At 46.0% G+C, this 20362-nt stretch overlaps 2 protein-coding genes and 2 pseudogenes across 2 annotated transcripts; all 4 read left to right on the top strand.

Moving 5' to 3' along the window:
• Window positions 1-360: 360 nt before the first annotated feature.
• LOC117195069 (structural maintenance of chromosomes protein 2-like) lies at window positions 361-1571 on the top strand. The gene is made up of 2 exons (XM_033399738.1): window positions 361-379; window positions 1357-1571. The coding sequence occupies exons 1-2, from the start codon at window positions 361-363 to the stop codon at window positions 1554-1556; spliced, it is 219 nt and encodes a 72-aa protein (XP_033255629.1). The 3' UTR covers window positions 1557-1571.
• Window positions 1572-1586: 15 nt separating this feature from the next.
• LOC117194969 lies at window positions 1587-5422 on the top strand (annotated as a pseudogene).
• Window positions 5423-6067: 645 nt separating this feature from the next.
• On the top strand, window positions 6068-8592 carry LOC117194972 (mediator of RNA polymerase II transcription subunit 15-like). Its single transcript, XM_033399446.1, has 3 exons — window positions 6068-6375; window positions 6710-6865; window positions 6928-8592. The coding sequence occupies exons 1-3, from the start codon at window positions 6373-6375 to the stop codon at window positions 8272-8274; spliced, it is 1506 nt and encodes a 501-aa protein (XP_033255337.1). The 5' UTR covers window positions 6068-6372; the 3' UTR covers window positions 8275-8592.
• A 348-nt stretch (window positions 8593-8940) lies between these two features.
• Window positions 8941-16991, top strand: LOC117194970 (annotated as a pseudogene).
• Window positions 16992-20362: the final 3371 nt, after the last annotated feature.

The raw sequence follows: 20362 nt of genomic DNA, 5'->3' as shown, positions 1-20362 counted from the left end.
ATTTTAATGGGTTAACTGTTACCCATTAGTTTAAACCTTGCTGTAGTCAAAATACAATAAATGGGATTCCTTAAAAATAGCCAATCTTGTAGAAAATTTATTCATTAAAGGCTTAAAATTCTATAGCCAGGGCTAAGGCTCTTAAATAGAAAACATTGTTCAACGGAATCTCAAAATTGAGCAATATGATATATGAACTTTTTGCTAAAACCTTTTTTTAGACTAAATCCAACAAAAGCAAGACTTTAAAATAAAACACTGAAGTGGAAAATAGATTCATTAATTGTATAAAACTATGTGGGAATAGCTGGGCGTTCTTTCCAGCTAGTAATATTCGACGGAATATCAAAATATAGCAACATGAACGAATATCTTCTTCGTTTGTTTTGTTTTGTAAAAATAAGCCAATTAATTCGAAAAATGATTTATTAGTCGAATAAAACTATGTGGGCATGGCTAAATGTTCTACATAGCTAATAATATTCGACGGAACATCAAAAATTTGCAATATGGTTTCCAATCCTTGACGGAGAACCATTAACCAATTATAAGCAAAATTTCCACCGAAAATAATGAAAATTTAATAATGTTAGCGCAGTTCAGGTAAAAGATATAGTGGTTTTTTTAAAAGTTCATACGAAAGATGACATGAATCTAAAATTAGTATTAGCAATTGTTAATATTTTCCGCCATTTAGCTCAAGTAGTTGAACTATTTAAATAGAGGGGGCTTTAGTGGGATAACTTCGGTTTTTCCTCATACGAGACGCTATTGTTGTTGAAGAACCAAAATTGAGGAAAAAAAAGTCAAAGTCAAGTATTTAAAATAAGCCAGTCAAGTAGAAAATAGATGCATTAATTAAATAAAATTATGTGGGCAGGACTGAGAGAACGCTAGTAATATTCCACGGAATGTAAACATCGTGGAATATAGAACTTGAATTCGTCAGTATATTTACGGTATATTTTTAAAATGAGACGGTATATTTTGGTATATTTCTGAGGGTTGAAATAAACTAAAACAGACCAGTGCTGCCAGAATTGGATGATATAACAAAATACGAATTATAAATATGACTCTTGTCCGATTTCTCGCTAAAAATTAACAAATATTACAATTAAAAAAATAAAAAAACAAATTGTTTTTACTAAATTATTTTTAGCCAAAATAAGCTAAATGAACTGTTAAATAAGCTAGATTTCAAGCTATAAGCATGTCAATTATTTTTCAAGCTATTTGCTAGCCAAATCTAGCGTAAAATAAGCTAAGATGGCAACACTGAAACAGACGCCACTTCTGAATTGGCGCTAAAAGAGACGCGAAGTAAAACGGAATTGAATTGTGAATAAGTTGCAGCAATATGTACATACGTAAAAAAGCTGGTGCTCGACGGCTTCAAATCGTACGGTCGGCGCACGGAAATCGATGGCTTCGATCCGGAGTTTACGGCCATCACCGGTCTGAACGGATCCGGGAAATCCAGCATTTTGGACAGCATTTGCTTCGTGCTGGGCATCAGTAATCTGCAGAATGTAAGTTCCGCCAGATACATATAACACAACATTATTTAATGCGCCAGAAACAATTTAAAGGTGTGCACCTCCGCTCTGCAAGACTTGGTGTACAAGAATGGACAGGAGGGTATAACGAAGGGAACGGTGACCATTGTGTTCGACAACACAAATGCCCTGCAGTGTCCGACGGGGTACGAGAAGTGCCGCGAGATTTCGGTGGCCCGCCAGGTCGTAGTCGGTGGCAAGAACAAATTCATGATCAATGGCAAGATCGTGCAAAACAAGAAGGTGCAGGATTTCTTCTGTTCCATCCAATTGAATGTGAACAATCCCAACTTCTTGATCATGCAGGGCAAGATCCAGCAAGTGCTCAACATGAAGCCCAAGGAGGTAAGTACAGGCGTCTCTACCGCTCTCTTCCACAAGCTGTTTTACTGTCTCTTTGCATGCAGGTGCTCTCCATGGTGGAGGAGGCCGCTGGCACCAGCCAGTATAAGAGAAAGCGCGATGCCACCAAGAATCTAATCGATAAAAAGGAATCCAAAGTGCGGGAGACCAAAGCTTTGTTGGAGGAGGAGGTCTATCCCAAGCTGGTCAAGCTGCAAGAGGAACGCGCTGCCCACGAGGAGTACAATAAACTCAAGCGCGAAATCGATTATCTAACCAGAATCTTCATCTCTGCGAATTACCTGAAGCTGTGCGAAGAACTGAAACTGTTGGAGACTAGTGAACAAGAGATAGACGATCGCATAGCCAGTTGCCTTTGGACGCGTGACAAGAACTTGGAAGAAATGGAAGCTATTGAAATCGCTCTCAAGGAGATGCAGGAGAAGATTGATGCCGAGATGGGTGGATCGATAAAGGAGCTCGAGGCCCAACTGAGTGCTAAGCGTGCCCAGGAGGCCAAAGCCTCGGGCAGCCTGAAGGCAGCGCAGGGCACCGTTGAACAAGACCAGCGGAAGATAAGTACGGCCGCCAAGAACATTGCCGACGACGAGAGTGCTCTCACCAAAAAGGAGGCCGCCATGTCAAAGGTTCAGGGGGAATTTGAAGCTCTAAAAGAGGCAGATGCGATCGATACCAAGGCCTATGAAGCTGCCCGGCGGAAGCTCGAGGCTGTCTCTCAGGGTCTGTCCACCAATGAGGATGGTCAGGCGAGCACATTGCAGGAGCAGCTAATAGGTGGGTGACTCCTTTATGCAACGATTACCATCTTTGCTTACCTTACCTATTCTGCTTCGCTTTTCAGTGGCTAAGGAACAGTTGAGCGAAGCACAGACCACAATCAAAACCTCGGAGATGGAGCTGCGGCACACACGAGGTCTTTTGAAACAAAAACAGGGCGAAACGCAGACGAACGATGCTGCCTATGTAAAGGACAAGGGTCTGCACGACCAGCTTCTGGTGGAGATCCAGAGCCTTGAGCGACAACTGCAGGGCCTCAACTATGAGAGCGGGCAGTTCGAGCAGCTGCGGGAGCAGAGAAACCAGATGCACACGCGCAGGCGTGACCTTAAGCGAGAGCTGGATCGTTGCAATGCCTCTCGCTACGATCTGCAGTACCAGGATCCAGAGCCGAACTTTGATCGCCGCAAAGAGCGTGGCATGGTGGGGAAGCTCTTTCAGGTGTCCGATATGCAAAACTCCATGGCCTTGATGACCGCAGCAGGCGGAAGTGTAAGTGCCTCATGTAGTTCTGGAGTTGGGAATTTCCTTGTGACTAATATCCGATTTTTGGCCCCCAGTTGTATAGTTATGTGACGGACGATGATGTGACCAGCAAGAAGATCCTGCAGAGGGGCAACTTGCTGCGGCGTGTCACCATGATGCCCATCAACAAGATTAATTCGCAATCGCTTAACAGGATGCCCAGAGCAAGGTTGGCCCAGAGAATGTCCAGTGGGCCCTGTCCCTTGTCCAGTACGATCGCTACTATGAGCCGGTCATGAAGCTTTGCTTTGGCAGCGTTCTAATCTGTAAAGATCTGGACGTGGCCAAGAAGGTAGGTGACAGATGGGGCATCAGCATAGCAATATAGATTCTTTCCTCACCATTCGTATTCCTTCTGCAGGTCAGCTACGATCCGCGTATAAATTGCCGTTCGGTTACATTGGAAGGCGACTTGGTGGACCCGCACGGCACTGTGTCGGGTGGTGCTGCGCCTAAGGGAGCAAACATCTTGGAGGAATTGCACTCTATCCGGGAATTGGAAAAGAATTACAAGAAACTCGAGGTCGAGTTGCAGCGTGTGGAGCAGGAAATGGCGTATGTGCAGAGGAAGAGGCACAACGCAAGGCACAATTTAATTCCAATTATATCAATCTATTTGCAGTTCCATCGAGAATCTGGCCCACTCGTACAACAAGATTAAAGAGAATCTTGATCTGCGCCAGCACGAGCTGACCATGTGCAAAAGCCGTCTGGCCCAGACCACATTCCAGCAGAACCAGGCCGAGATCGAGGAGATGAAGGAGAAGGTCCAGTCCTTGGAGCAGCAGAATGCAGATTCCCGGGAAAAGCAGAAGACCTCCCAGGTCAAGATCAAGGATATCGAAGCAAAGTTGGCCGATGCCAAGGGGTATCGCGAGCGCGAGCTAAAGTCGGCAGCCAATGAGGTGAAGGAGACCAAGCAGAGGGCGGAGAAGTCGAGTGCCAATTGGAAGAAGCGAGAGCAGGAGTTCGAGACACTGAAGCTAGAGATCACTGAGCTGCAGAAAACCATTGAATCATCCAAGCAGCAGCACCAGGAGATGGTCGAAAATCTCGAGAAGTTCATCGCCGATCTGGCTGCTCTGCAGGAGAAGAGCTCTAGTGCAGTGTCCGAGGTGGCGGAGCTCGAGCAGGGCATTAAAGCGCAGAAGGATAAGCTACATGCCCAGAACAAGGAGATGCGAAATTTGCAGGTGAAGAGGGAAAAGATGGAAAAGCAGAACCAGGAACTTGAGCTGCAGGTAAAGGAAAAGGAGAATGAAAAGAGCAAGTCCGGCTCTCAGACCAACGAGGCCAAGAGGCGGATTCAAGACCTAGAGGTAAAGTATCCCTGGATTCCAGAGGAAAAAAGTGCCTTTGGCGTGAAGAACACCCGCTACGACTACAGCAAGACGAATCCCATTGAAGCTGGCAACAAGCTGGAACAGATGCAGGAGAGTAAGGATAAAATGGAGCGAACGCTTAACATGAATGCCATCGCGATTCTGACCCGAGAGCAAGAGAACTACGACGAGACACAGCGTCGCCGCAACATCGTGGCCCTCGACAAGGAGAAGATTAAGAAAATTATTGTGAAAATGAACGAAGAGGAGCAGGAACAGCTGAACCGCGCGGCCACCGAGGTTAACAGCAATTTCAGTAGCATTTTCAGCGCTCTCCTGCCGGGTGCCGATGCCCGTCTCAATCCCGTCCTGACCAACGGCTGTCTAACAGGCCTTGAGATCAAGGTCGGCTTCAATGGCACGTGGAAGGAGAGTCTCGGTGAATTGTCCGGTGGCCAAAAGTCTCTGGTGGCTCTATCCCTTGTCCTGGCCATGCTCAAGTTCTCGCCAGCTCCCCTCTATATATTGGACGAGGTGGACGCCGCCCTGGACATGTCGCACACGCAGAACATTGGCAGCATGTTGAAGCAGCACTTTACCAACTCTCAGTTCCTTATTGTGTCGCTCAAGGACGGCCTCTTCAATCATGCAAATGTGCTGTTTCGCACGCTTTTCGAGGAGGGCGTCTCTACCGTCTCGCGGCAGGTCAGCAGATCGGGCACCACCGGTGTCCACAAACGTTGATCAGTTTTCAATGCTGGTTCTACTATTTCATTCTCATTTTGAAAATTTAAATTTCATCTGAATTCACGAGAGAATTCATGTACATATACAAATAATTGAAGTACTGAAAATAAATACTATTTTACCTATAAATTTACTAGTAAAATGAATATAATAATCTAGGAAAAATTATATTGAAGAGTCCTATGGAAACTATATATACCATATATTTTTTGATCCACAATTTCGACGATCAAGAACGGCCTTATCCATTATTATAGCGAGAATGCAGATTTTTCTCTCTTGCCTGCCAAAATTTGATTTCGATTCAAAAATTGTGTTCGGAGCAGAACCCAGCCGATTAGCTGCTTGCCAAATAGCACCTAATTCTTGGCCCTCACCCGCTTGTTTTGTTTGTTACTTATGTCTATGTCACTCATTTGTTTGTTAAAGCTCTGCGCTTGCTTGCCCTGCTAAACGCTCTCTGCCAGCTCGCTCTTCGCTATCTCCGCTTTGCGTCTGCCTACCGACGTCGGCCGAGCGAAGCTGCGCTTAGCGATCGGAGCGGCAATGTAAAGGGCAGGCAAGCCACACTTGCAATTTGGATGTCACGCATTAAAGAACATATCGTAATTTTATTTCTGCGCCGAGTTTTATTTAATTCGAAATAATTAGTCGGCCGATTGGGGATAAAAAACATTATCTCCACAAATTGCATTTAAACTTCCTAACGGACATTGCCAAGTGGCGCGCACATTTCCAACAGGATCTGTGTGCGATGGCAGCACCAGCAGCAAACGTCAAACTGTCTGACCGACAGAGACGAAGCGACTGACTGACTATGCGGTGCACGTGCAAAAGCGAGACGGAACGTTTGGTGAGACCGTCAAACGCACACACACGGCCATACAAATGCGTTTGTGTGCGCGATAGAAGAGGAAGAAGCAACCCGAAGAGCAGCACAACACTACACAACAATGTTTTTGAGGGAGGTGAAAAACTGAATAAAATTGCACAAAAATCGAATAAAACATAAACAACGGCCGTCGTAAAACAAAATATTCAAGATTTCGAGCAAACGCAGATTCCTCCACAGGCTCACAATGGTAATTATCTTCGCCAATTCTTCAATCTCATCCGCGTGTTAGGCGAGGAAAAAAATGTATAGACACCACTGGCATTTGCCTCTGCCTCTGCCTCTGGCACGGACGGGACACACAGCATAGACAACAATACAATTAAGTGATGTGATGTGATGCCTTCCCGTCAGTGTCAGTGGCAACAATAGAATAGATTCCATTAGAGACTAGAGTTCCGCTGCCCTGGAAAGAACAGGGCATTTGATCTGACAAAACTATGGATTATTTTATAGTCTTCTTGAAACTTTCCTTTGTCTGTCTCGGCACCCAACTTAAAAAGTTCCCCCACTTTGTTTTCTAGGTTCGTGTGACGAAGCCGCAAAAGAAAATGCTCATCACGTTGCTTCGGGAGACCAAGTACATGGAGGGCAAGAAGGAGAAGGAGTGGTACTGGGAGAAGATCCAAGCGGCGTTGAACACCATCGGCCCCAAGAAGACCATTATACAGTGGAAGAAGGTGAGTGGATCCTATCCTTTCCAGGGAGCAACACAATAGTCTGTACGATTATCCCTTTGCAGTGCTGGCGGGATATGCGGCTGACCACGCGGAAGAAACTGGCGGAGCTGAAGCGCTGCCAGCTGTCGGGGGGCTCGCCGCCCCCCGGCATTGAGCTTAACCAGGAGGACATCGATATTATTGACATTGTGGGGACGGAGTACTTTTACGAGGAGATGAACGGCGAGCTGAAGCCGGAGAACTTCATGTCCGGGTTCGATTATGCGCCAGAGCACCTCTGTGACGCCATTCTGACGGCGGCTGTGGGCCATCATCAGCAGCACATGCAGCACCAGAAGGATCCTCAGTCGCATGCGGTCCAGCAGTCGCAGGAACATCATACCAACGATGGTGAGACGAGCGATGCGCCTGGCTCATCGAATGGTGGCTCGTACCAGGGAGTAGCTGTATCCCAGCTGCACAATGGAGCTGGCGCTGGAGGGGAGCACGGTAACGGCTCGCAGGCGCATCCGGGAATGCCTCAACATCCAGCCTTCCATGGCGGTCTGCATCCACATCTACTGAGGCGTCAGGCCGGCAATACGCCGTTGCCCAGGGAGACGCCGTTCGAGGAGAAGCTGCTGCAGTTCATGCAGGATGCGTTCCCCAAGAAGAGCAAGAAGCGCAAGCAACGCGATCCGGACAAGCTCTTCCTGCTGTCGCTCTACGAGGAGATCAAGCGTGTGCCCGAGGAGATACGCCTGGACGTGAAGTCCGAACTAATGCAGATCCTGAAGAAGTACCAGAAGAAGTCGCCGGTCAAGGCGGAGAAATCATCGGCCTCCTCCACCTCCACGTCCTCGAAGCAGAGCACAAGCAGCAGCAGCGGCAGCTCCGTGACCGCACATCTGTCGCACAGCATGTACCAGCTGCAGAAGAAGTACGACAAGGGCGAGCGGGAGTCGTCGCCCCAGTCGCAGGTGGAGCGGGTCTCTGCCGCATCGGCCGTGTCCCTACACGTCCCCCAGCAGCTGCCGCTCTTCCAGCTTCAGAAGAAGTACGAGGAGAGCGCCGCCGAGAAGGCTCACCAGCAGCAGCAGCAGCAGAGCGAGCAGCGCAAACATCTGGAGGCGCATCAGCAGCAGCATGCGGCCCACCAGCAGCCGCCGCCTCCTCCGCCCAACGAGCAGCATCTCCACCACCCGCAGATGGCCCACAACATCATGTTTCCGCTGGCGCAGCTGCGCAACGAACAGCAGACGCCGACGCAGCAGCACCATGCCCACAATCCCCACCAGCAGCAGCAGCAACATCCCCACCAGCAGCAGCAGTCGCAACAGCACCACCCGCCAACGATCTTCGGATCGGCCACCAGCACAACTGCCATGAGCGCCGAGCGCCCGGCCATGTCCTACGAGAATGTCGGATGAGTGTTGAGCCGTCTGTGGAAAGCTATTTGTGTTGCACCACGGCCCACGACGGTGTCACCCACGACGGCAGACCCACACCACTGTTAGCCAAGCTTCTGCGAACTTTGAACTGTGTGCAACCTTACCCTAGGTTCTATTCGTCTAATCCCTATGCTAGCCTATACCTAAGTACGATACATTGTCTGAATGTAGAGCCATGATATGATCTGATCCTCATTTAAATGTTCCAGTGGCAATATAGTTAGATCGTGACCCGTGAATTTATCGATGTATACACAAAATGCAATAACTCAAATATAAATGTATCTTTAGACTGTATGAGGAATGGCCACTGTATCTGGTAGCTCCCATCTCTGTGTGGACTTTGCGGCTGGGTAATTAATCCTTCTCCTGGCTATCCTATCTATTAAACTGTCACCTGGTACGAGTACGCGTATTAGTTGACTTGTCTGTTGTTCCCATACTATATGCGTGAGCACGCCATTTCATAAAGCTTGTCAACCGGCTGACTGATCAGCTAAAAATGAGAACTTTATCTGGCCCCATCGCATGCGAGATGAGCGATCCACGAGCAGAGCTGCAACATAAGCCGAGCGTCGAGCGCTTATCAGTGGCGTGGCGAGCGGCCTGGCGTGGGTGTGTGGCAAAGAGATCTAAATGGGCTTGGGCATTCTAGTCTGGCAATTGGACGAGTCGGTTCGTTGTCGCTGCGATCTCACATCCGATCAGATCCTGTCAATCCGGCGATGAGGAAACCGATTCAAGTGCAAGATCGCTGATTAAAACATAAGAATTTACTCATTCGCCATGGCTGAAGGTACTGTATTGTACTGAAGGGGGCTACAGTTCGACTCTACATTGATCAAGTTCATCTTAGCATCTGGCTCACGATCTGGCACTGTTTCAAACCACAAGCCACGCTTGTTGGGGCTTCACATGTAGGAAACGAAGGAAAGAGAGAGACACGAAGCGGTCGTGTTTTCGTCGTGTCGTCGGGATAGAGCAGTAATCGGCTCTGAGAGAGCCGATAGCAAGAGAGAGAGATCAGTCAGTTGTCAGTTCAGCCACGCATCAGACGTACACGCATATAATTAGTCACAAACATACTTGTAAAACTTGGAGCTGTTATAATTTTAAGTCCAACATACTTATTAAATAAATGTTACTCGTTGCTATCAAGCAACTTAAACTACTACAAAATTGGGGGCTCGTCCGGGATAAGCCCAAGACAACAACATTTGCAAGTGAGATTTGTGCGTGTATTTGGAAATTTTGGCGAACACGAGACTGGTGACACAAGAGATCGGTCGCGGTGCGAAATTGAATTGCTGTCTGGCCTATAAGTGCGAGAGAGACACTTGTCGAAGAAGGCGCATTAGTGTGAGCAGACATTCAAGAGAGCTGGAGCGACAAAACTACGGCAGACGGCAGCAAACACAGCAAGAATCAAAACCTTCGTTGTTGTTGTTGTGCATTGCGTCTGAGAGGCTAGAGCTACAAGGAGACAAGCGGCACAGAGACGACAATCTGAGCGCGTTCGTTCCAAAGAGAGCAGAAGCGACAAAACGACGGCAGACGGCAGCAAACACAGCAAGAATCAAAACCTTCGTTGTTGTTGTTGTGCATTGCGTCTGAGAGGCTAGAGCTACAAGGAGACAAGCGGCGCAGAGACGACAATCTGAGTGCGTTCGTTCCAAAGGAAGCAGAAGCGACAAAACGACGGCAGCAAACAGCAAGAATCAAAGAACATTGATTGTTGTTGTGTTGCACTGCGTCGGACGGAGACTACAACTACAAGAAGAGACAAGCAGCAAGGAGACGACCATTTTGTAACAGCAGAAGCAGCGACGATTCGGGAAGCGACAACGAGTTAACGGCGAACAGCGAGAGCAAGGCAAGGCAACAAAGAGAGGACGGCAACAGCGACATCGACAGGCAAGCGAGATCTGGATGTGGTGGTGTGTGTGCGTCAAATTTGGAGTCTGGAAAGTTCTGCGCAGAAGCGAGAGTTAACAAGGGTAAACCCATAGTAAGGTGAGCGTAAACAGAGAAGCGATCGTTAACAGTGACGACTTTAAAGGCGTTTTCGGAGTCGATGTTAACTGGAAAATTGTTAACAGGCCAGCAGTAATAAGTTTGTTTAAGTTGATTTAATTACGTTTTCTTAGATATAAGCTAATATCAATTATTTTGTATTTAAATCGTCACGATGCAAGTTGAAGAGATAATGACACTGAGAGTCGCAGATTTGCGAGAGAAGTTAAGAGAGCTTGCGTTGCAGACGACGGGACGAAAGCGCGATTTGCAAGATAGGCTATTAATACATCACGGCTTTCCAGTTGGGGATGAAGAAGAGTCAGAGGATGAGTCCGTAGTAACAGCAGTTGATACCGTAGCAGTTCAACCAGGTACGCGACAGGCAGAGTATAAATCTTGGTTTACGCTAAAAGACGTGAAAGGTAGTGTGTCACAATTTTCTGGTTCTAATAACCCCGACATCAATCAATGGATACAGGAATTAGAAGAATTCGCAGCTACTGTTCAATGGAGTCAATTACAATTATTCATTTATGCCAAGCAGTTGTTAGTTGGTGCAGCAAAATCTTTCGCTCGTAGTTTGCGTGATATTCGTAACTGGAATTCGTTGAAGGCAGCTCTGTTGGATGAGTTTAGTGTTAAACTGTCGTCCGTAGAAGTACATAGAATGTTGCAAAAGCGCCAGCAGAAAAAAGGAGAGTCGTTGCATGAGTTTTCGTATGCGTTAATGGAGATAGCCAAGCCAATTAAACTAGATGATGAGAGTTTAATCGAATATTTTGTGGATGGTATACCAGACGCTAGGGCAAGTAAGGCAATGCTGTACCAAGCTAGAAACTTAAAGGAGCTTAAATTTCAGATCGATGTTTACCAGAAAGCTAGAGGCGGATCCAAGCCGATGAGTAAGAATTGGCCGCTGAGTAATAAAAGTGAGAGTTCGGTGAAAGGGTCGATGGCAGAGAATTTTAGGAAATGTTTTAAGTGTGGAGACAAATCGCATTTGAGGAAAGATTGTCCCAAAAATGATTTTTGTTGTTTCAAATGTGGCCAACCAGGACACCGTGCTGCAAGCTGTAATGTCAAGGTCGAAACCAGACAAGAAAAGAGATCGAATACGAACATTATTCGAGATAAGGAAGTCGTTGATAAGCCGTCAGGTATTTTCACTCCATCAAGTTTGGAATTAAAGGATATTAAGTACGCGAATTTGGTATTCCAAGGTTTGATTGATACTGGAGCAGATTTGTGTTTAATTCGCAGGAGGGTATTTTTGAAATTTGGAAATCTTGAACTGATCGGCCAGGAGAAATTTTTAACAGGTATTGGAGATAGTCAAGTTGTAACTTTTGGTAGCTTTTCGATACCAGTGAAAATCGATGAGATTGAAATGGAGGTAGAATTTCATGTCATTCCAGACGAGGATATTGGTTTTGAAGCTATTTTAGGAAGGACTATTCTGGATCATGTGGACATGCAAGTTTCTAAGACAGGAACAAGATTTGTTCGTAGAGTTTGTGTCGAGGATAAAGATAAGAAACTTGATCAGGTAGCATCGTCCTCATGCGTGGAATTGTTTAATGAATATAAAGGCATTTGCATGTCAAGTATTGACGAAGTTGAGAAGGAGTTTTCAATTGATGTTGGTCATCTCAGTGAAGCACATGCTAGAGAGGTTAGGGGTATGGTAGGAAAGTACCAACCTCAGAGAAATGTAGATGCGCCGATAAAAATGAAAATTGTATTAGTGGATGAGATACCAGTTTTCCAGCATCCTAGACGATTACCGTTGTGTGAACAGGAAATCATGGACAAGCAAGTGGAAGAGTGGCTGGCTCAGAAGATTATAAAGCCAAGTACATCGGAGTATGCATCACCAGTAGTGTTGGTACCCAAAAAGAACGGTAGCAAGAGACTATGCTGTGATTACCGAAAGCTGAATGAGAAAATAGTTCGCGATAACTTTCCAATGTCACATATGGATACAGTGTTGGAGAAACTGTAGGGTGCAAAGTATTTCACCACGTTGGATTTAACGAATGGTTTTTTCCATGTAGAAGTCGAGTCTCAAAAATATACGTCTTTTGTGACTCAGAATGGTCAGTTCGAATTTTTATATGTACCATTTGGAATTTCAAATTCTCCAGCGGTGTTTACCAGATTTATAATGGCTGTGTTGAGAGATTTGGTAAAGAATAATGAAGCAGCAGTCTATATGGATGACGTTATTATTTGTAGTCAAGATATAGAAGAGGGTTTGTTAAAGTTGAGAAAAGTACTGAAGATAGCGGAAATGAATGGGCTACGTATAAATTGGAGAAAGTGTCAGCTGTTACGACAAAAGGTTAATTTTCTGGGGTATATAATAGAAAAGAATACGATAAGACCAAGTGATGAGAAGACGAGGGCAGTCGAAAAGTTCCCAGTGCCAGTTGATAAAAAAGCAGTGCAGCGTTTCATAGGATTGACTTCTTATTTCCGAAAGTTTATTGAGGGTTATGCTGTTATTGCAAAACCATTGACAGATCTGCTGCGGAAGAATGTTAAATTTGAATTTAAGGAGATACATCAGGTTGCGTTTGAACAACTAAAGGTAGCATTGATTAGTAGACCTGTTTTAGAAATGTACAACCCGAAGTTGGAGACAGAAATCCATACTGATGCATCAAAATGGGGGTATGGAGCCGTGTTACTGCAAAAGAGTTTGGAAGACAGCCAATTCCATCCAGTTCAATATATGAGCCGTAGGACTAAGCCATGTGAAGAGAAATACCCTGCTTATGACCTTGAGGTTCTGGCAATTATCGAAGCTTTAGCGAAATGGCGTGTATACGTTTTGGTATAAAGTTCAAAATTGTCACAGATTGTAATGCATTTACAATGACGATCAGAAAGAAAGACGTTCCTTTGAGAGTAGCACGTTGGGCCATGTACATACAAGATTTTAATTATGTTATAGAACATCGCTCAGGAACGAAGATGAGGCACGTTGACGCGTTGAGTCGTGTATCTTGTTTTATGGTGACCGAAAGTATAGCTCATCGTTTGAAAGAAGCTCAGCTAACCGACGATTGGGTTAAGGCTGTTAAAAGTATTGTGGAGGACAAGGAATATGAGGATTATTATATTCAGAATCAGATTTTGTTTAAGGATCCGGATAAGGAGCTCATCGTAGTACCAGCTCAGTTGGAAAATGAGATTATATCAATAGCACATAAGCAAGGACATTTTTCAGTTAAAAAGACACAAGATATCATTGAAAAGTCGTATTATATTCCGAAGTTAAAAGACAAAGTATGGCGCGTAATAAATAGTTGTGTCGAGTGTATTCATTGTCAATGAAAAGACAGGAAAACGTGAGGGTTATTTGCAACCAATAGACAAGGGTGATAGGCCGTTACAAACGTATCACATTGATCACGTTGGACCAATGGAAATGACTAAAAAACAGTACAATTATATACTGGTTGTCGTTGATGGATTTTCTAAGTTTGTTTGGTTATATTCTACACGTAGTACAGGCGTTGAAGAGGTCGTTAATTGTTTTGAAATTCAGGGGACTAGTTTTGGTAATCCGAACAGAATAGTGACGGATAGGGGTGCAGCGTTTATGTCCAATTTGTTTCGTGAATATTGTGAGAGAGAGAAAATACAGCATTTAATGATTGCCACAGGCGTTCCACGTGGGAATGGTCAATTCGAAAGGATGCACAAGATAGTGGTGTAGAAATTGTGTCAGGGTAATTCCGGTAGTTGGTATAAGCATCTAGGAAAAGTACAGCAAATGATCAACAGTGTTGAGCCGCGAAGTACCAAGGTAACACCTTTCAAGATATTGACTGGTCTAGACATGCGTATAGGATAGATAGACAGTATGAGGTTAATGAGCTAGTAGCTATCAAGCTTAGTGACTATGGTCCTTGATTAAAGCTAAAAGGAAAGTATCTAGGGCCGTATAAGGTGGTTAGGGTAAAGAATCATGGAAGGTACGAAGTCGAGAAGATTGGGGATACTGAGGGTCCCTATAAGACCTCTACAGTTTCAGAATATATGAAACCTTGGCTAGACCCATCCGAGGCGAATGGTCCGTCAGGACAGCCGAATGTAGGAAACGAAGGAAAGAGGGAGACACGAAGCGGTCGTGTTTTCGTCGTGTCGTCGGGATAGAGCAGTAATCGGCTCTGAGAGAGCCGATAGCAAGAGAGAGAGATCAGTCAGTTGTCAGTTCAGCCACGCATCAGACGTACACGCATATAATATATAATTAGTCACAAACATACTTGTAAAACTTGGAGCTGTTATAATTTTAAGTCCAACATACTTATTAAATAAATGTTACTCGTTGCCATCAAGCAACTTAAACTACTACACACATTTCATGTTCTGTGAAGATCATCCGCCCAAAGATACATATCTCTACCGCGCTCTGCTCTTTCAGTCGAGGCCCGCACTGTGCTCTGGTACATGACGATCATGGGATTCATTGTGAACTACATGATTCGGATCAATCTGATCATCACCATGACACCGTGGACATGATTGCCGGCAAAGGTGAGACGGTGCCCCTCAATCAGTCCTCCCTCGATCTGGTGAACGCATCGGACTTTGCCTCTCTTCCGGATGACAGCGAGAGGTTCTCACTGGAGCGGTGGTTTCTTGATTGGGCTAATGTGAGAGCGCGTTCGGATATGTGAATCACATGTTAAGTGGTTAATGGATGCAGCTTGTGCAGCGGAATGCGGAATACGGGGCGTATGAGTAGCGCCATCTCTCCCTCCATCTCCTTCTCTTTGACAGATTGGCTATGATCGGGAGGGCTTCCACTGGAACGAGAAGCAGCAGGGCGCTCTGTTGGGGTCCTTCTTCTGGGCCCACTGGACACTGCAGATACCCGGCGGCATTCTGGCCACCAAATACGGCACCAAGCTGATCTTTGGCTGGTCGAACGGCATCGGAGTCTTCTGCTGCTTCCTCATACCGATTGTCTCCTATTGGAGCTACACGGGTCCGATTTGTCAGCGTGTCTTCCAAGGATGGATAACTGTAAGACGGATAGCCTGGATGCAGGTTTCGCGCGGTTCACTGATCGTATCCTCTTTTAGGGATTGGCCTGGCCCTCGATGCATGTTCTGACCGCCAAATGGATACCGCCCAACGAGAGGAGCAAGTTCGTCAGCGCCTATCTGGGCAGCTCGGTCGGAGTGGCGCTGTTCTATCCCATCTTTGGGTACATCATCGACTGGACCAGCTGGGAGTGGGTATACTATATTTGCGGCGTTGTCGGCACCCTGTGGTTTATTTCCTGGCAGTTCCTCGTCTACGACACACCTGCCGAGCATCCGCGCATCGCCGGAGCGCAGATACATCGAAAAGTCGATGGGCGCCTCCGTGCAGAGCAGCAAAAAGGGTCCGACGCCCTGGATAGCTACCATAGCTACCTCGCGGCCCGTCTGGCTAAATGTGGTGGCCCAGTGGGGCGGCATTTGGGGCTTGTTCGGGGCATGCCCCGACCTACTTCCGCTTGATCCATCACTGGAACATCCGAGCGGTGAGTGGCTGCTCCTCCGCAAGAGAGAGAGTCGGAAGAGAGTAATAGGAGACTTCTTTTTCTCAGACGGGTTTCCTCTCCGGCCTGCCACATCTGATGCGGATGCTATTCGCCTATGCCTTCTCCATCCTGGCCGACTATCTGCTGCGAACGGATCGCCTGAGTCGCACCAATGTCCGCAAGCTGGCCACCTTTGTCTGTGAGTATTTTGGAACTCATCCAGAACTCCTAAATCTCTACCTTCTTCTTTTCCTGCAGGCTGTGGTGTCAAGGGTCTGGTGGTGCTGGCATTGGCCTACTTCGGCTATAATGCAATGGCTGCCATTCTGCTGGTGACCTTGGCCACCATGTTCCATGGAGCAGTGTCCTCCGGCCCTTTGGCCTTCGATGGTGGATCTGTCGCCCAACTATGCGGGCATTGTTCTGGGTGATAGTGGCATGATTGGAGGCATGCCGGGTTTCATCTCACCCCTGATTGTGGGTCACCTGACCCAGGGTAATGTAAGTTTCTTCCTGGAGATCTTTCTCCAATTGATTTCCCCCGAATGAGTCCTGTTTTTCCTCCAGCAAACCATCGAAGCCTGGAAGAAAGGGTTCCTTCTGAGCTCCGCCATGCTGACGGGCAGTGGCATCCTGTATGTCCTCTTCTCGGAGTCCACGTTACAGCCGTGGAACAGTGGCTGCCACGCGCTGCCCGATGCTGGACTCAAGGAGCTGCAGACCTTAGAAGCGAGGCTGGAGGATGAGGAGGAAAAGAAACCACTCAACAGATCAGATGCCGATCATGTCACGACGGAGGCAGAGGCGGAGGCGGAGACGGAGACCGAGACCAAAACAAAATCCATTCAGCTCTGAAATGTGACAATCCAGCACGTCATCCCCCATCCCACCCAGTCCGTGGACGCCTGATTGGGCTTATCGGTCTGCGAATCAGGGGAAATATTTGCCACGGACTTGGGCGAGTTTAGGCGTCTCCAACCTCCAGCTTTAAGTAAACTCGTAATAATAACAACATACCATGCATATATAGTCGTAAGAATAGGTTTCTCCATCCACCCAATGTCTGTCTGTCCACTGTTTGTGTGTGTGTGTGCGTGTGCGGTCGTAGTCAAATACACAAAAGGGAAAAGATTTATTAGTCAAATGTTTAATTGCTCTCCAACACCTCGATCTCACACGCCCTGCCTGACCAGATTAGGTGCAGGGGTCTGGGATCACTTGGGGACTGCATGACGATGGGTGGATAACGGTTGTCTGCGATTCCGGTAGCTCGGAGAGATTAGCTGCTTTTTTTGGTCTTCAACGGAATGGCAATCTCTGGAAGTCTTTGTGCTGTGAGATGACTTTATGCATACCTATACTTCGAAAAGTAGATATGTAAGTGTTCTTTGGATAGAAGAATCTGTCTTTGAATAAACTAAAGGAATTGGATAAAGGCCTAAAGACCTAAAGGCCTAGAAGATCCACAGAAACTACTAGTGTATTATTTGTCTGAAAAACCTCAAAATTCACTTTTATTTTGCAGGATAAATCTATTAAGTTCTCTAGACTCTCTGTACCACTTCAGATATCGCTTAAATAGACTAAGAAATGGTATTCCTGTATTTGCCTATGGTCTGAGAGGATTCCTCCACTCGACCCGCTTTGAGGCTAATGAGATCCAGAGAGCATCACATTCCCCATTCGAATTCCTATCAACCCTCTGCCGCTTCCACTAATAGATGCTCCTCATTCAAATCCAAATGATTGGGCAAACTGAAGTTAATTATTGCAATTTAAATCAAAACTGATTGAACCGGAAAATCGTTTTTCCTTTTCGGGCGGCTGGCATTTCTCTGTTCTCAGTTCTCATTACTCTTACCACACGTTGCACAATTGGAAGGAATTCAGACAGGAGGAAAGGAGGGGCAGGGCGAGAAATGGGGGAGAGAGCCAGAGCAACCTTTAGCTGGTTGGTCCCGTGGTCTTTGGCTTTTTTACGTGCTTGCATTTGTTTCATTGGCGTCCATTCCCGATTGCACTCCAGGGAGTCGTAGATGTCAGTTCCCTTCGACTTTGGAGCCGACCGGAGACCCTTCTCCTGCCCGGACACTTCACGCCTGTGTCCATTCCGGCTGGGTTGCGGTGTGTCTGCTAAGCCAGTCAATCCTTGGGCTTGAGTCTGGGTCCTGGCAAGTCAAGGCATTGATAGAGATTAATTGGTTTCTCCTTACATTTACCATCGATAGGCTGAAAAAGTGACCCGCGGATTGGGAATGGAAGCAGTCCGATAACGAGATTTCTTCGATGATTTGCCATCATCAACTCTGCCTGGAATTCCGCTGGAAATGTGAGCTTCCAAGGAACGGAAAGAGAAGGCTCCTTTTTCTGCCTTGGATTATTTATTTATATCAGAAATAATCGCTTATTTAATCGCATATCTTGGGTCCCCCAGTCTACAGGCAATGCTTATTGAATGTGAAGTGTGTTTAAGTAGATTCCCTCCCTTCTCCACCTGCCTTTTATCCCATTCTTTTAATGCCATTTGCATTATCTCAGATCTCCCCGACGTGGGGGTCGGGTCTCTCTCCCCATTTAGCACTAAACAAAAGTCATCTTCAAATGGCAACAACTCCGAGATTTGCCGAAAATAAGGAGAAGAAATTCCGCCGGAGCTGAAGCCATGGAAATTTATACTCACTCCCCAAAAAAAAACAAAGCATGCAAAAAAAACGAGGGGGAACGTTGTGAGTTGCTGCGGACACCACAACTCTATGGTTATACCCGATACTAAGTCAGTATGGCTCTCCTCCGGCAGACGCCGCTAATATTGAACGACACGACAAAGAGTGCGTGCGAGAGAGACAGAAAATCAGTCTGAGCGTGACGTCGGGCGCTGCGTAGCCACTGCAAATTGATTTGTTCCTATTGGCTATAAAAATGATCTGATCTGATCTAGATTCAGCAATCTGATAGATATGGTCATTATCTATGATTCTGCGTTTTTAGTTTTCTCGAATGTGTAATATTGTGGATGCAACAGATTTTTGTCCTTTGTGTGGGCGGAAGGGGGTGGGGCGAAATTTTAAGATACACGTTTTATAGTAAGATTTAACAGGAGTGCGGATACCAAATTTGGTTACTCTAGCTTTAATAGTCTCTGAGATTTTTGAATATCCCCAGATTTTCGTCCTTTGCGGGGGCGGAAGGGGGTATGGCGAAATTTTGAAACAAACTCGTCTCGGTCCGATATATTAGGAGTGTGGATACCAAATTTGGTTGCTCTAGCTTTTTTAGTCTCTGAGATCTAGGCGCTAATGTTTTACTCTAAGCAAAGCCGCCTATGCTACGTGTGTGTTAGAGAGAGACAGGGCGAGAAAAAATGAAATTGTTTTCTTGATGCTGGCTATAATAATAATACGATCCAATTCAGATTCCGCAGTCTTAAAGATATAGTCATTCTCTACAACTCTACGTTTTTGGTTTTCTCATATCTTTAAAATTGTGGATGCCACAGATTTTCGTTCTTTGTGGGGGCGGAAGTGCACGGGGCGAAGTTTTGAAATATTTTTGTAGCAGTGACATATCACAGAAGTCTGGATCCAAAACATCGTTGCTCTAGCTCTTATAGTCTTTGAGCACTAGGCGCTGAAGGGGACGGACAGACGGACAGACGGACAGACGGACGGACGGACGGACGGACAGACAGACATGGCTCAATCGACTCGGCTATTGATGCTGATCAAGAATATTTATACTTTATGGGGTCGGAATCGATTCCTTCTGGACGTTACACACATCCATTTTCACCACAAATCTAATATACCCCAATACTCATTTTGAGTATCGTCTCTCTCCTACTGACTTAGTATCGGGTATAACTGTAGAGTTGCGGTGTCCGCTGCAACTCACAACGTTCCCCCTCGTTTTCTGTCTGGATTTGTATTGTTTTATAATTATGTTGAAACACCAGACACACAAAGAGTACGTATAATTATTAAATAATAAATTAAAATATTCTAAATGAAAGACAATTTTTGTTTGAGCAATTTCTGTTGAATTATAAAAACGATGTATTTTTTTAGCAAGACGTTCAATTTAGCGCTCCGGAGACACTGAATTTACTTGTTACTGTAATACTTGTGAATTTCCGTTTCTCCTGCTGAGTGCCAGGTATCCCATGGTCGAGACCCTCATCTATGGCATGTCTACTTGTTTTATTTTTTGGCTGGTGGCACTTAGGCAGGTACATTTATTATGTGGGCACGAGCTGAGGCACAGGAGCTGAAGGAAATTTTTTGCAGTTCCGGGCACGTCGCTTTATAATTTTCCATTTCCATCTGTTAAATGGGGAAGCGCCATGAGAAGCCGCGAATAAATTTGTGGGCGTACAGCGTACCTTCCTCCCACTCACACACACAAACACACACACATGCTGTTTCATACGTGTGGCAGGAGGCACTCCACGTGCGGAACCCCCGAACAATTGGCATCGATAAGTATCCGCGGCAATAAATTTAATTTGCA

The sequence above is a fragment of the Drosophila miranda genome, assembly GCF_003369915.1.
Source record: "Drosophila miranda strain MSH22 chromosome Y unlocalized genomic scaffold, D.miranda_PacBio2.1 Contig_Y5_pilon, whole genome shotgun sequence".
Lineage (NCBI taxonomy): Eukaryota > Metazoa > Arthropoda > Insecta > Diptera > Drosophilidae > Drosophila > Drosophila miranda.
Note: the sequence above shows the minus strand (reverse complement) of the source record. Positions and strands in the feature narration are given on the sequence as shown.

Excerpts from the sequence above, each read along its gene's own strand:
- LOC117194972 (XM_033399446.1), top strand. Across the intron at positions 6,866-6,927 it reads CCATTATACAGTGGAAGAAG|TGCTGGCGGGATATGCGGCT; the intron begins GTGAGTGGATCC and ends ATCCCTTTGCAG.